The sequence below is a fragment of the Balaenoptera musculus genome, chromosome X (assembly GCF_009873245.2).
Source record: "Balaenoptera musculus isolate JJ_BM4_2016_0621 chromosome X, mBalMus1.pri.v3, whole genome shotgun sequence".
Taxonomy (NCBI): domain Eukaryota; kingdom Metazoa; phylum Chordata; class Mammalia; order Artiodactyla; family Balaenopteridae; genus Balaenoptera; species Balaenoptera musculus.
The window spans coordinates 126,942,517-126,956,699 of NC_045806.1; the positions used below are offsets into that span (position 1 = coordinate 126,942,517).

A 14,183-nucleotide genomic window follows, 5' to 3' on the forward strand; every position below is an offset into this window, starting at 1 on the left:
AACCCGGCCCCGCCCTCCCCTCCAGCAACCAACAGGCTAGGGGGCTGGGGAGACAGAGCCCAACCCTGCCAGTTTCACCCAGGGTGCTACCTTCTGGGAATGGTGAGGCAGGGGCACGGAGCTCAGGGTAGAGAAAGGAGGGGAAGGAAGCTGCTGGGGGGGAATGATGGCCCGGGGCGTCTGGAGGGGGCCGGGGAGCTCGGGTGAGTCGGAAGCTGCCATCGCGGCCTCCAGCGCCTCCTGAAACAGCCTGCAGTCGGAAGCAGGACACCCAGGCGTCCCTGTGGCTCTGCCACTTCACCTGGCCAAGCCTCGGTTTCCCGAGCTGACAGGTTCCTGCAGTGCCCACCCGGGTGGGCAGGTGCGTTCACAGAGCACCCCAGAAGGAGCCTGCCCTGCCCCGACCTCCCGGAAGCCTGGCTTCCTTCAAGTTCCCTGAGCTCCGGTCGTGCCCCCGGGGTCCCTGCCCCCACCCCTCCTGCAGCCCCCTCCGTCGTCTCCCGGCTTCTGCCCCTACAGTGCGTCGTCACCCAGCAGCCCCCTACTCAGTGGTGGCCTCTGGCGCTCGTGGCCCCATGGGATCCGCCTCCTTCCTGGTATCAGAACGCTCTTCCCTCCCCGCCGAAACTGCGCCCCCATTGCTCTGAAGCTGTTATCTCCATCTCTCTCACCAGCGGGAACTGCTAGGCACCCATCTCCCGGCCAGAGAGTGCGGGGACCCGTTCAGTCCTGCCCACCGCTCTGTCCCCAGCAGAGATGGCCAGCACGGGCATGCAGTAGATGCTCAGTAAAGATTGGTCAGATGGTGAACAGCAGGGACAGGAGGTGGGGAGGTGCGTGGGAGCGGGAGAGGACGGTGCATTCGTGTGTCTGCCATCTTGTTCCCACATCTTCCGGCAATGAAGGCTGCTCCGTGCAGAAAGTGTCTAGAGAGTTAACACTTAGGTGCCCAAACTTTTAAAACCTGGCTCACTTAGGATGGCCATTTGCTGAGGTGCCTCTCTGTCTCCCAGACCTCCCTGGCGGGACTGCCTTAAGTACGTGAGATTTTTCTTGACAGCGTGAGGCCAGTGTCCAGAGGAACTGAGGCCTCCACCATGTTCCGAGACCCCCTGAGGCCTGTGGGCATGGGGGAGCGGACCTCGTTTCCCAGAGACCTTGGTCTCATCCCCTGAGGACTGTGGCACGTCCATGCTCCTGGTGTCCGCTGGCCTCACAGAGAGGTAAGGGCTCTCCTGAGAGCAGAGGCCACGAGGCTCTGGGTTACTGTGTTTCCATGGGCGGTTCTAGATCAAAAACCTGGATTGGTGGCCGAGTTCTGCTTCCAAGAGGATCCTTCTGAGCCAGGATCTTCCCCAAAGGTGAGGGATCGGGCCCGACTGAGCCTCACCGCCGGGTGTGAAGGCCAAGGCCACGTGCGCTGAGACTGATTCAGTCCGGGGAGCTTAGTGCACGGCCACGAGCTGGGGATGAGAGGCGGGGAAAGACCAGCAGGAGAAGCCAGGGGCCCGAGAAGGGGCGGCCCAGCAGGCCCCCGTGCTCCACGCCACCAGAGCCTGTGAAGACGGCAGGCAGGGCGGCCAGGGTGCCGAGGTTCCTCAGGCAGGTGGGGTGGTGGCGGTGGGGTGCGGGGACAGTGAGGGGTGACAACTTCATGATGCTCTGCGGGGGGGAAGGCAGTGTGGGCCGGGAGCTGGCTGGCTGCTGTTAACTTGGGGAGACCCCAGCTCCTTGCTTTGCCAGCTGGAGGGCAGAGGGGTGTGGAGGGGAGTGGGTGGCACTGTGCTGTGGGCCAGGTGACGGAGAAGTCACCAGTGACCTGTGGCTGCTTTCCACTTTCTCCTCCACCCTCCCCTTCCGCTCTCTTCCTCCCTCCCTCCTTCCCCTTCCCTCTCTCCCTCTCCCTTCCTTTTACCCTCCCCACCGCACCCTGCTTCCTTCCTTGCCCCCGACCCCAGGTCCCCTCAAGGCAGCAGAAACACCCTGCACGCTAACCCTTGACCTAGTGCCCAGCTGGCTCTGTCCATGGCTTGGCCTGCTCCCCGGAACCCTGCACAGCCCCGGGCCTGAAACCTTGAGCCGCAGAGGCCGCGCCAGAAGACCACTGCCACCAGGGATTTATAGCATGCCGGCTGCACCGGGCGAGTCTTAATCAGGCAAGCGTGGGAGCGTGCTGGAGCAGACGAGTAAAGCTCGAGGTTGGGCACAGGCACAGATAACCTCACCACGCCAGGGCAAGACCAGCCACTATTTGATCCTGACATGTCGCCCCTGCTTCGGTGTGGGTTCCCAGATGCACTGGGGGGCAGTGAGAGCCTCCGCGTCCCAGGCTGGCTAGTGCTGGCGGCGGCAGGTCCCCACCAGGAGCTTCTGACGCTGCCTGCTTCCCCACGCGGCAGGCTTACGGTGGCAGGACGGGGAGGGGTGAGCTGGCATGAGGGCCACTGGCCCGGCCTGGGAGGGGAATTCTGCACTCAGTGAGTCATGGCTCAGACCGAGTGCAGATTTGCAGAGAACGTTCCAGGAGAGTGGACCTTGGTTTTGTCTCAACCGTGCCCCCGGGCTTCTCACCTCCTTCTCCCCAGGTGTCTGTGCGCGGCCACTTCCCTCTGCCGCCGCCTCGCCGCACCTCACCCAGGCGCTGGGACCTTGGAGGACACCCTCCCCTCCCGCGCCCCAGGCAGGATGGGGGACGTGGCCAACAGTTCCATCGAGTTCCACCCCAAACCCCAGCAGCAGTGGGAGGCCCCCCATGCAGGGGGCTTTGGGTGCACGCTGGCTGAGCTGCGCTCCCTCATGGAGCTCCGAGGGGCCGAGGCGCTGCAGAAAGTCCAGGAAACCTACGGGGATGTGGGCGGGCTCTGCAGGAGGCTGAAGACCTCACCCACGGAGGGTAAGTCTGCCAGCAGAGCCCTGGCACGGGCGGCGTGTGCGCCGGGGATGCAGGGCCCTGCACCGCCCCTCACTCCTCCCTGCAGACGTTTCCTAGCCCCGGGGGCAGGCCCCGTCAAGGGCTGGGTGCGCTTGCAGCAGCTTCCCAGAGGCACTCCTGACCACGACCGTGACCATGATCGTGCCTGTGCACTCCCGTTTCCCCCTGAGTGGGACATGCTCCGTGTGGGGCAACCTGACCCCCTGCACCTGTGCCTCCGTAATCAGCAGTTCCCACTTGCATCCCTTCTTTGGATTAAATAGAAACGGAACGACAGAGAAGAGGAAGGGAGAAGCGGGCACGGAATCGCACGTGCTGGCGGGATGGGCCCCAAACTGAAACCCCAGCAGCTCTTCCGAGAGACGAGCGGGGCAGCCCCTGACCGAGTGCCCCCGGTTCCCCATACGCTCGGCCCTCTGTGCAGTCAGGGGGGCAGGAAGAGGAGAAAAGGCGTAGGGTTCGGTCCTCTGGGGAGGGGCTTGGGGTGGGGGCCGGGTAGAGTGCTGAGTGGAGGAGACAGCAGCGCAGGCTGTCCTGAAGAGGTCCAAATCTGAGACGGTATATCTCTGAGATCTGCTGCAGGGAGCCTCTAGGGAGCCTGGGGTGTGTCCTCTAGAAGGTTCTAGGGGTGGAGGCCTGATTGCCACCTTGGTCCCCCCCTCTGCCCTGTGGCCCTTTTCCCCTGCTCCAGAGCAGACGTCTGCCCTACCCTGCCCTGCACCAGCCGTCCCCAGTCCTGCCCGCTGGGTCTGCTGGGAGGCCAGGATCCCCAGGAGCCAGGCTTGGCCCCAGTTTCTAGAGGCCGGAGCATTTCTGGCCCAGCTGCCGCTTCCCCGGCAGGGCTGCTGGTGCCAGGCCTGTTCCCGGCCAGTGCCGGTTGATCGCATCAGCTCCTGTTTCGGCTATCACACCTTTGTCCACCCAGGGCCCTGGCCGTCACCCTTGTCTCCTGCTCCCTGGCTCCATCTGTGTGCAGGTGACACCTGGGCTGGAACAGGGAGTGGAGATGCCTCCTGCCCCCACCCCCCCTGCAGAGGAGGTGGGCCTGAGGCTGGGTGAGGGGGCACCCACACGGCCAGGTCAGGAGCTCTGAGGGGCCGCCCGGGTCTCTCCTGCTTTGTGCTCTAAAGGGACCCAGCCTGGTGTGGGTGTGTGATCGGGGCAGATGGCTTGGTTCAGGGCCAGAGGAGCTCTCTCCTGCTCTCCTCCTTGCCCATCCCCTCCCCCAGCCCCCGGACTTGGGGCCGGGTGGGGGAGGCCGGGGTAGAGGGCCATTTAGCCACAAGGGCTCTGGCCTCTCCCAGATAAAAGGAAGCAGATGGGCTTCAGCTGGCAGCTCTTTCCTCTGCCTGTCAGGCCTTGTTAAATATTTAAAATGTCAAGGCCCCTGGGAACGTGCCCGATTCTGCCACAGAGGCTCTGGCGCTCGCCCGGTGCCTGTGGAGGGGCGGGCGTAAAGAAGGGCGGGTGCCCAGGTGGGTGGCCCCAACAGAGGGACCCCAGCCTGGCCTGGTCTGCATCCCGAAGAATGAGCGGTTCGAGGACCACCCTCCCATCTCCGACCGTGGGAGCCCTCAAGGCCCCGGAGTTCTCACCTGGACGTTCCCGCTCCTGCTCAGACACAGTGACCTGAGCTGGCAGGAGGGGCGACTTAGCTGAGCCCCAGGCCCCATGCACACCCCCTGGCAAGGCGGGCAGACTCTGGGCTGCCAGCAAACTGGTGCTTTGGGGAGGGTGAGGAGGCCATGGCGGTGCGTGCTCTACTGGAGGAGGGGACTTGGTCTCCTGGCAACAAGCACATCAATGGGCTCCGCCTTTTTACCTATCCAAGAGGATTCCAGAAGCCAGGGAGCCTGGGTCTTAGGCCGAGCTGGGGAGACCTGGGCCCCGGCCCTTCCCCTGTTTGGCCTCCACTGGCACTCATGGAAAGGAGAGGGCAGATTAGCCGAGAGCTGCCCCATGTGGTCCTAATCCAATTCTGATGGCATCTGGCCTCTGCTCTGGGCAGGTTGCCCATCTGAGTCCATGCCAACTGCCGGCCACTGCCCCCGCACCCAGGACCTGGGCCACCTCAGGGGCCCTGCTGGACCAGTGCATGCTCAGAACCAGAGGGGCTGCAGCTGCCTTCAGTCACCCCAGCAAGCGCTTCGGCAACAGCAGCTCTCCGGACCCCTGAACCCACAGGAAGGCCAAGGCCTCGGGCTGGTCTAGAGCAAGGGAGAGAGAAGCACTGCTGCTGCACCAAGGGCAAACCAAGGCCAAGGGACAGGCTGAGGGAAGGAGGGAGGGAGGGAGCTCCTGGGGAAGGGGCCCTGAGGGCCCAGCTTCCTGTGGGGACCAGCTGGGCATAGGGGGCAGGGCAGGCAGGATGCAGATTCCTGAGGCGTGACGAGGACCCATGGGCTCTCCAGAGGGTGCGGGGGCCTCTGTCGTCCTCGGGGCCTCCAGATCAGTGCCCTTTCCCAGGGTGGGGGTAGTGGAGACCCTGGGTGTCTGGGAGATTCAGGGTTCGAGGACCTTCCTAGTAATAACCCCACTTTTCACATCTCCTGTAGGTCAAGGGAGTGGGACATGGGCCCTCAGCTGGGTCCCCAGCCCTTAGGAGCTGAGGTCCTGAGCTTCTCCCAGACGCCCAACTGGGAGGCCACAGCCTCCAGAAACTTGAGCCGTGGCCGGGCCCAGGCACAGTGAGGCCGGGGGAGAAGGGCAGAGACAGCTGTGGCTCCTGCTGGGTGGGGCGGACAGTGTGCGGTCATGGCCTAGCTCGGGAGACGTGCCAAGGCGGTGCGTCTGGGGGCTTTTGCTCTTGTCAGTCCTTCCACCCCGAGGGGCCCCCCCTTCCCCCCCTCCCCCTCCCCCTCCCCAGAAGCCACCTTTCCCTGTCCAGCACACACCCACCCTCCTTCCTTCCAACCCCTCTGCACCACACTCAGCACTTTCTTGTTCTCAACTCATCTGGGACCGGGTCTTGTGTGGCTTTCCAAGCCATCAGGGGGCACCCCAAGGGCTGGCACCCAGGCCCTTCTGGTTGCCCACCCCCTGCCCCGCCCCTCCCCACTGGAGGCCTGGGGAGTTGCAGCTACTCAGGTCTGGGAACTGCAAGCCACTGTCCACGAGGCGTCAGTGTGGGACCGGGCACTTGGGGGCAGAGAAGCCAGAAAGGCTTGGGGGGTGGGGGGGGGGGGGGCCGTGGATGGGCCTGGAAGGAAGCAGAATCCCAAGGGCTGAGGTCGGGGCCAAGGGACTGTGTCATCCCATCTGCCTGCCTCTGGGGAAGATGGCCAAGTGGACGCCTGGCCTTCAGAGGCAGTGGCCTGGATACCAGTCCCACATGGAAGCTTTCGGTACCTTCAGGAATGGGCCTGAGGAGACTCATGCTCTAGAAGCAGAGACCCAGCGGCCTTGGTGCAGGCCTGGGTGGGAAGTGGGTCGTCCCAAGAATGAGAAGTCAGGGCCCAGCTTCCAAAAGCTGGTGCGGGCCCCTTTGTGGGTGTTGATTCTGAGCCGCTGCGTAAACTGGCCACCCTCCCTTCCCTGTGCTCGGGCTCCGAGTTATCGCGTGGTCGTGGTGGCGCACCTGTGCCCTCCAGGCAGCTGGAGAGGCTGCACGCGCTCCCGCCTACGTGCCCCCAGGGTTTGCAGAAGGACTCCAGGTGCCAGGCCAGTGCAGTTCCCGCCTTCTGGGAGCTTTCAGTCTAGAGGGAAAGACAGGCACGGGGAAAGGGGCAGGGGGATGCAGGGCTGGCCTTTCCCATCCTCCCCTTCTGTGCCTCTGCTCCGCGTCCCCGCACCGCGCAGGCCTGGCCGACAACACAAATGACTTGGAGAAGCGCAGGCAGATCTACGGGCAGAACTTCATCCCTCCCAAGCAGCCCAAGACCTTCCTACAGCTGGTATGGGAGGCCCTGCAGGATGTGACCCTCATCATCCTGGAGGTGGCCGCCATCGTATCCCTGGGCCTCTCATTCTATGCGCCACCCGGAGAGGAGAGCGAAGGTGAGGGGCAGGGCTGGGAAGGGCGGTGAAGGAGGACCTGGTAGACGGGGGCGGGACGCGGGTGGCAGCGCAGAGGTGCTGGCAGGAGGGGAGGGATAGAAGCTGAGATGACGGAGGGAGGAAGGAGCTGGTGGAGGGACTTCTCTGCCTCCTCTGCCCTCCCCTTCTGTCCTCGGGCACAGCGTGTGGGAATGTGTCGGCTGGGGCAGAAGACGAAGGGGAGGCCGAGGCGGGCTGGATTGAGGGGGCCGCCATCCTGCTGTCTGTCATCTGCGTGGTCTTGGTCACGGCCTTCAACGATTGGAGCAAGGAGAAGCAGTTCCGGGGCCTGCAGAGCCGCATCGAACAGGAGCAGAAGTTCACCGTCATCCGGAACGGGCAGCTCCTCCAGGTCCCTGTGGCTGCGCTGGTGGTAGGGGACATCGCCCAGGTCAAGTATGGTGAGCGCGCCCATCGCCACCCATGCTGTGAAGGAGCTCAGCTCCCGTTTCAGGGTCAGGGTGGAGCGGAGGGGCGCGCCTGCACCCCCAGTGCAGGCCTTCCCCGGGGAGCACGCGGGGTGGGAGGCTGGAGGCGGGGAGCTCGGGCAGGAGGCCCGGCGAAGACGGGAGTGTCAGCGGCTTCAGCGCCCCCGGAGCAGGCTGTCCCCACAGCCTGTCGAGGGCCTCCCCTGCACGGCAGGGCGCTCCTGTGGGCCCCCTTTCCTGGAAGATGGATGACAGGGCTAGGAGTGGGTGGGTACCCCCAGAAAGCAGGAGACCAAAGGAAGAGGGCCGCACGCCCAACAGGACCTCCTCTGGGGGAGATGGGAGGCGGCATGGAGGAAGGCCTCCTGGACGCATGGTCTGTGGTTCTGGCCACCTGGCCGGCCTTAGGAGACCTGCTGCCCGCCGATGGCGTGCTCATCCAGGGCAATGACCTCAAGATTGACGAGAGCTCCCTGACGGGCGAGTCGGACCACGTGCGCAAGTCGGCAGACAAAGACCCCATGCTGCTGTCAGGTGAGCCCAGCAGGAGCGGAGTCCCTGCTCCTGGAACGCCCAGGACAAAACCTGTAGGTGCTGGGCATGCCTCCCACCCAGCGGTGCAGATCTCTGTCTCAGTCTCCGTGTGTTGCTGTGCCAGGCACTCACGTCATGGAAGGTTCTGGAAGAATGGTGGTGACAGCCGTTGGTGTGAACTCCCAGACAGGCATCATCTTTACCTTGCTTGGGGCTGGTGGAGAGGAGGAAGAGAAGAAGGATAAGAAAGGTAAGGGAACAGCACCCTGCAGTTCCCAGCGCCGCCAGGCCGCTGGCCCTCGTGTGTAGCCGCGCTCTCTTCCGCGCCTGCCTGGTGACGGCCCCTTGCTGGCCCAGTCCCTGGCTCTGGCACTGGGGAGAACCGGCCCTCAGGGGGTGGGAGGCCATACCCTGTCTCCTGGTTCCTTTTGGAGACCCCCCTTCCGGGGTCTTTGCCCCAGAGCCAGCAGGTTGGGGGCCCCCCAGTTTTGTGTGAGGCCGTTTCCCTCAGATGGCTCTTCCCCTAAGGCTTTGGCGGCGTGTGTGCCAGGGTTGGGGCAGTGCCCTGCCTGGGTAGGAATGGGGCTGGAGGGACAGGTGTCCCCAGATGTTCAGCCCACATGGTGGGGCACTGAGGGCCCCAGGCCGACGTGGCAGCTAGCGAAACACAGGCCACACAGCCAAGGGTGGAGGGCTCCCAAGCAGAAAGGACTAGACACCCCAAAGGACACCCAGGGCCAGAGGAAGCTGAGATGGGGCCAGGGCCCTCACCCTACGGGAAAGCAGTGTCGAGGGACAGATGTCTTCTGAGAGCCCAGCTCTGTATTCACCCTGGCCTCCCTGGCACATGGCTACCCAGCTGCCTCCTCTTGCCAGCGTCCCGAGCCCCAGGCATGGCTGGTGCCCCCTCCGCTCCTCAGAACAGGGCTTACAAAGCTCTGGAGCTCCCCCAGCATCGCCCCCCCCCCCGCCCCATCCGAGTCAGGACCCCGGTCCCTTCCACGACTCAGGCCTGCCTCTGCTCACAACTCACCTTGCTCTGACCTGGGTCTCCCCTCAGGCCACTCCTGCCATCAAACCAGGTAAGGAATGACATTTTCTAGATGTGCACCCCACTTCTGAGTGAAGCCACCTGGGCCCACTAGAAGTACAAAGACACACATGAGTAAGGGGAGACCGTGTGCCAGAAGCCTGCAGCCAGGGCCCTGGGGACAGGGCGTGCGGGTCACCAGCACCACCTCACCCAGTCAAGGCTGCTGGGCCTGGAGTGCAGGCGGGATCGGTCTGCCCAGCCCAGTAACGTGGGGACAGGTCAGCGTAAGGAAAGACGCACTAGTGTCCCCAGACCTGGGCACCTGAGGGAGGAAGTGGATGAGCCGCTGCTGCCTAGAAGCTCCACGGGCGCCGTCTCCTGGCAGCCGGGGCCTGGCTTCCCTTCCTGGGCTCCTCCCTGCTCCTGGGCCACCAGGCCCCCCCCCTCACAGCCAGCGGGCACCGGCGGACCTTCGGCCACCTTGGCCACACCAGGCGCCCCTCCCTGCAGGGCTCAGCCCGGTGTCTCGCCACAGTCAGCACCCTGGGGCCCACAGGAGGGCAAGTGGGTGGGTAGGCAGGCCCCGGGCCTCATCTGGGCTGGACTGGATCCTTGGTGGCTGCTTGGCAGGACGCCTCCCCCACATTCCTTCCCAGGCTCTTCCCCTCCCGCTAGGTCCCTTAAATGTCACCGTCCTTCAGGACTCGGTCCTAGGCCCCTTCTCTTCGACCTTGACAAGACCCCTCCAGAACCCCCCCTGGGTCTCCCCCAGCCCCGGTTCCTCTCCCCCGCTTGCTGTGCCACTTAAGAGTCAGAGGAGACACCTGCAGCAGCTGGCTCCCTGGAGGAGGGGAACCCGAGGGGGCCCTGCAGGGGAAGCAGAGCTGGCCAGGCTCCGGGGAGGGGGCGGCGGCACCTACGACCCCTCACCTCCCCCACGTCTCCGCCCAAGGCCCTGGCCACTGCAGAGACTGGAAGGTGGCACCTCGCCCTCAGCATCCCCCCTCAACCCCCCCGCCACCTCTCCATCCGTCCATCAGGGGCACCGCTGTCGCCCACCTGTTCCTTGCCTTCTGGCCTTGACTCCTTGTCGCCCTTCTCTTCTTTGGGCTGACCTCTTTCCCCTCGTCTTCCCCTCCCTCGGCTCCTGCCCCTTTTCAGGCCAGGCCCAGCCCTCATCTTCCCACCGTGCTCATCTCAAACTTCCCTCCCTCCTCCAGAAGGTGCCCACGGCCCCAGGGCGACACCCCCTCATTGAGCTGTATTGTCACCCACCGTGTGTCTACAGGTGTCTCCCCTGCCCCGCCCCAGAAGTCTCCTTCACCTCGGAATGCCCCACAGGCCCAACTGACACCCCACTGGGGCTGGGAGGGGACCTCTCCCTCCTCCCTGGGACCCCCAGAGCAGACCCCGCTGCCTGGGAGCCACCTGGGCTCCGGTCTGTGTCCTTGGGTCCCCAGTGACATGAGCTGTTGGGTGGCGGCTGACAAGCCAGCCCAGTAGCCCCTCCTGTCCCAGGCCGGCCACCTCTGGATCCAGGGCAGCGTGTGTGTGGCCTGCAGAGAGCTCTTCCGGCTGCTGCCCTGGGGCAGGTGAGGCAGGAGGAGCTGGGGTGCGGAGCCCGACCCCCAGCTCAGAGCCCCTCACCTGCCGCCTCTCCTGGGCGCTCCCAGAGTTGCAGTCCTTCCCGGCCTCAGAAACCAGCGGCACAGCCAGCGCCGCTTACCTGCCCCCGTCCCTAGCACCCAGCTGTGGGCTGTGCGGGGGCAGAGCACATCTGTGAAGGAGTCCCCGCACAGCTCCGCCTGGGGCCCAGCCCCTCCGATGCCCCTGTCGCTCCCTTCAGCGCTGTGGGTGCCCTGAGGCTAGCGGATTCCTCGGCTCGCTCCCTTATCCTCTAAAGCGCACGCAGACTTGACTGCTGGCCGCGCTGCCCAGAAGGCTGATCTCTAGGCCGCCAGGGCTTAGGAACCATCTAGGCACCCCCTCGCACTGGTTCTGGGGGGAACACCCATCCCGACTGGGGGGCCCTGTTTGAGGCAGCAGAGCTGGGACCCAACACCTGGCAGCTCTCGTTACCCGTGGTGGCGGCCCTTCTAGAAACCTCCCGCTGCCGACCGTTCGTGAGCCAGGGTCTGTCCAGGGCTGGCCTGCGGGGTCTCTGGAGGGCTGGAGAGCAGACCCTCTTCCCCCGCCCGGCCCCTCTCACCGCCCTCACTGGCTGCACTGTCTGTGCCCCGCTGTCCCGTGTGCGCGTGTGTGTGCCAAGGCCACGTGGGCGTTCTCAAGCCTCCGTGTCTGTCGTCCCTCTCCCGTTGTAGGCAAGCAGCAGGATGGGGCGATGGAGAGTAGCCAGACCAAAGGTAACGCGCGCCCTGCGCTCAGCATGGGTGGCAGAGGGTGCGGCGCGGGGTGGGGGGGCCGCCCGCCTCGGTTGCAGGAGCAGCACCTGGAGGCCAGGTGAGTGGGGCGGGGCGGCTGCTCTGCAGACCCCGCCGGAAGTGCGCAAATATGGCCCGTGAGCCAGCATCCTGGTGAGGAAACTGAGGCTCCAGAGGGGTGACTCACCCGAGACTTACTCGGGCCTGTGGGTTTCCTGGTTCAGCTGCCTTTCTGCTGAGCCTTGGACGCCTGCTCCCCTTTCAGCCAGAATGCCTGGTGGGTGCCAATGCTCTGTAGCCAGGGTGAAGGGCTGTAGGTGCTGGGAATCCAAAGATGCATAAAGTATGGTCCTGGCCCTCGGGAAGGTCACAATCCACAGACGTGAACCCAGGGGCAATACTCAAGTGCAGTGTGGGACCCAGGAACGCAGGCAAACGACTGGAGTTCAGAGGCCGGCTGGGGTTGGGGTGGCATTTGGGACAGGAGGACAGTCCAATGGCCAGGGCCCCGGGCAGGGACAGGGAGTGGCAGTCAGTGGGGTAGAGGCCCAGCGGGGTGGGACCTTGAGAGTCGCTGAGGCTGTGGCCCGAGGCCGTGGAAAGAAGAGGCCACTGGTGAGTGGTCTCAGGCAGCCAAGGGGAGAAGGGATGGGTGGGGAGACAGAGAAAGAGGGAGTGGCTGACACTGCACGGTGGGGACAAGGACGAGTGGCAGGGTTGGGTGCCCCCTCCAGTGGGAGATGGATAAGATTACACAGGGCAGTGTGTGAGGTGGTGGACGGGCCAGAGGCGGGCGTGGGGCAGGGGACGCACCACCACCACATTAGGGTCCACCAAGGGGGCTGTGAGAGGGCTGCCGGTTCCAGAGAGGAGGCGGAGAGGCATCTAGGGGAGAGGAGCGAAGGCCCCATGCGAGAGAAAGGCGCAAGGCTTGCCCGCCGGCAGCTGGGGAGCAGGCTGAGGCCTGCGCACGTGCTGAGCTGGGGCCCCGACGGAAGTCGAGGCGTCCCCCGGAGGGGTGTCCACCTGAGGGCTGGCAGGAGAGACAGCCTGAGCGGGGAGCGGGGGAGGAGGGTGCGGGGATTCCTGGGCCTCCCTGAGGGGAGTGGGAACGTGGCTAAGACAGCAGTGGGCAAGAGTCAGCTCTGGGTTCTGGAACATTCCGTGGGCCCCAGGCCTCTGCTTTCAGGTATTGAGATTTGGGGCATTGCAGGACTGGCCACGCTGTCTGTGCCCAAGTTACCAGTGCTTGTGTCTGTCCTCCCTTCCCCTGCGAGGCCCCAAGAGAAGCATCTCTGTCCTGCCCAGGACAGCGCTGGAGCCACTTGCCCACCTCAGGAGGGCCTGGGCTGATGAGAGAGGAGGGAGAAGACAGAGCCCCCTGTTTCCTCTCGGATGGTGTGGCATATCTTTCTCCGTGAAAGCCCCTTGTAGCCGTCACCCCAGCCGCCAGCCCCTAACCTTGGCTGCGGGTTTCTTCTTTGTGCAGCTAAGAAGCAGGATGGGGCGGTTGCCATGGAAATGCAGCCCCTGAAGAGTGCAGAAGGGGGGGAGATGGAGGAGCGGGAAAAGAAGAAAGCCAACGTGCCCAAGAAGGAGAAGTCGGTCCTTCAGGGAAAGCTCACCAAACTGGCTGTGCAGATCGGGAAAGCAGGTGGGGGCAGCCGAGGGGGTGGCCCAGGGGCCACCGACGGGCAGGGGGGACACTGGGCTCCTGGACTCGAGGCCGGACCAAGGAGAACAAGTGGGAAAGGGATGTGACATGGGGTGTGGGCCAGGCAGCAAGGGCACGGGCTAGGAGCAGGTGATGGCCTTCAGGGCCTGGTTCCGCCCCCTCTGGCGAGCGTGGACTGCAAAACTCCGTAAGGCCGGGGACAAGGAGCACCTCCCCCGACTCGGGGTCAAGGGAATGTGGCTGCAGCGTCCCTTACCTCTTCCTTCTTGCTCTCTCCCTCCCTCACCACTGCCGGCCACCCTTCCTGCCTCCACCCTCTGTGGCCTCTGACGCGGCTGGGCAGGGCTGGTGATGTCCGCCATCACCGTCATCATCCTGGTCCTGTACTTTGTGATCGAGGCCTTCGTGGTGGAGGGCCGGGCGTGGCTGGCAGAGTGCACACCCGTCTACGTGCAGTACTTCGTCAAGTTCTTCATCATCGGTGTCACCGTGCTGGTTGTGGCTGTCCCAGAGGGCCTGCCTCTTGCTGTCACCATCTCCTTAGCTTACTCTGTCAAGGTAATAAAATAAACACAACAGGAATAAGAATTCCGTGATACCAGGGTGCAGACCCAGAACTTGGGGTGCAAAGCCATTAAGCAACTTGGACGAAGCAAGGACTGGATGAAGTTTGGGATTGCTCAGGCGAAGAATGGGAGGCCGAGCAGGGGCGCAGAGCTGGACTTGCACATCCTTGCGCACCTGGCTTCCTGGGCAGGGGGGTGTGACGAGCTAGCATCTGCAGGATGTGGGCAGGGTCGCCGAGGGGCCAGGGAGTTGAGGTGGGGGCAGGGGGAAAGGGGGAACACTGGGAGACAGTGGGCAGGGCAGAGATCAGGGTGGGCAGGGGAGCCACAGGGCCTGCCAGTGACCCGAGAGGGGGCTCTGGGCAGCAGGGAGGCTCCAGCTGAGCTCCAGGGAGAGTGGCCACCCAGAGTCAACTGCTCGGCCTGTCTGATGAGAGTCCTTACGTCTCACAGGCCCGCTGCCTCGGTTTGACCACCACCCCACCGCCATCTGAGCTGTGCACCTGCTGCCCCAGGTCCCGGGCTGTTAGTGCCTCGAGGAAAGCTGGTGGGCGGAGCAGAATCATACATGCCGTTGTGCTGATTACCTCCTGCTCCCC

At 64.6% G+C, this 14,183-nt stretch overlaps 1 protein-coding gene across 15 annotated transcripts in view; it reads left to right on the top strand.

The window, feature by feature from the left end:
• The first annotated feature begins 2,588 nt into the window (after positions 1-2,588).
• The window catches only part of ATP2B3 (ATPase plasma membrane Ca2+ transporting 3), a 44,164-nt gene continuing 32,569 nt past the window's right edge, over positions 2,589-14,183 (top strand). For 11 of the 15 annotated variants that reach the window (XM_036840594.1, XM_036840595.1, XM_036840601.1 and 8 more), the window contains exons 1-8: positions 2,589-2,893; positions 6,731-6,928; positions 7,111-7,368; positions 7,804-7,929; positions 8,054-8,179; positions 11,284-11,325; positions 12,833-12,997; positions 13,362-13,576. In XM_036840594.1, coding sequence (XP_036696489.1) covers positions 2,686-2,893; positions 6,731-6,928; positions 7,111-7,368; positions 7,804-7,929; positions 8,054-8,179; positions 11,284-11,325; positions 12,833-12,997; positions 13,362-13,576 — 1,338 coding nt within the window. In that variant the 5' untranslated portion in view covers positions 2,589-2,685. The remainder of the gene's footprint in view (positions 2,894-6,730; positions 6,929-7,110; positions 7,369-7,803; positions 7,930-8,053; positions 8,180-11,283; positions 11,326-12,832; positions 12,998-13,361; positions 13,577-14,183) is intronic. The other 4 variants (XM_036840596.1, XM_036840599.1, XM_036840605.1 and 1 more) reach the window with 1 other exon arrangement.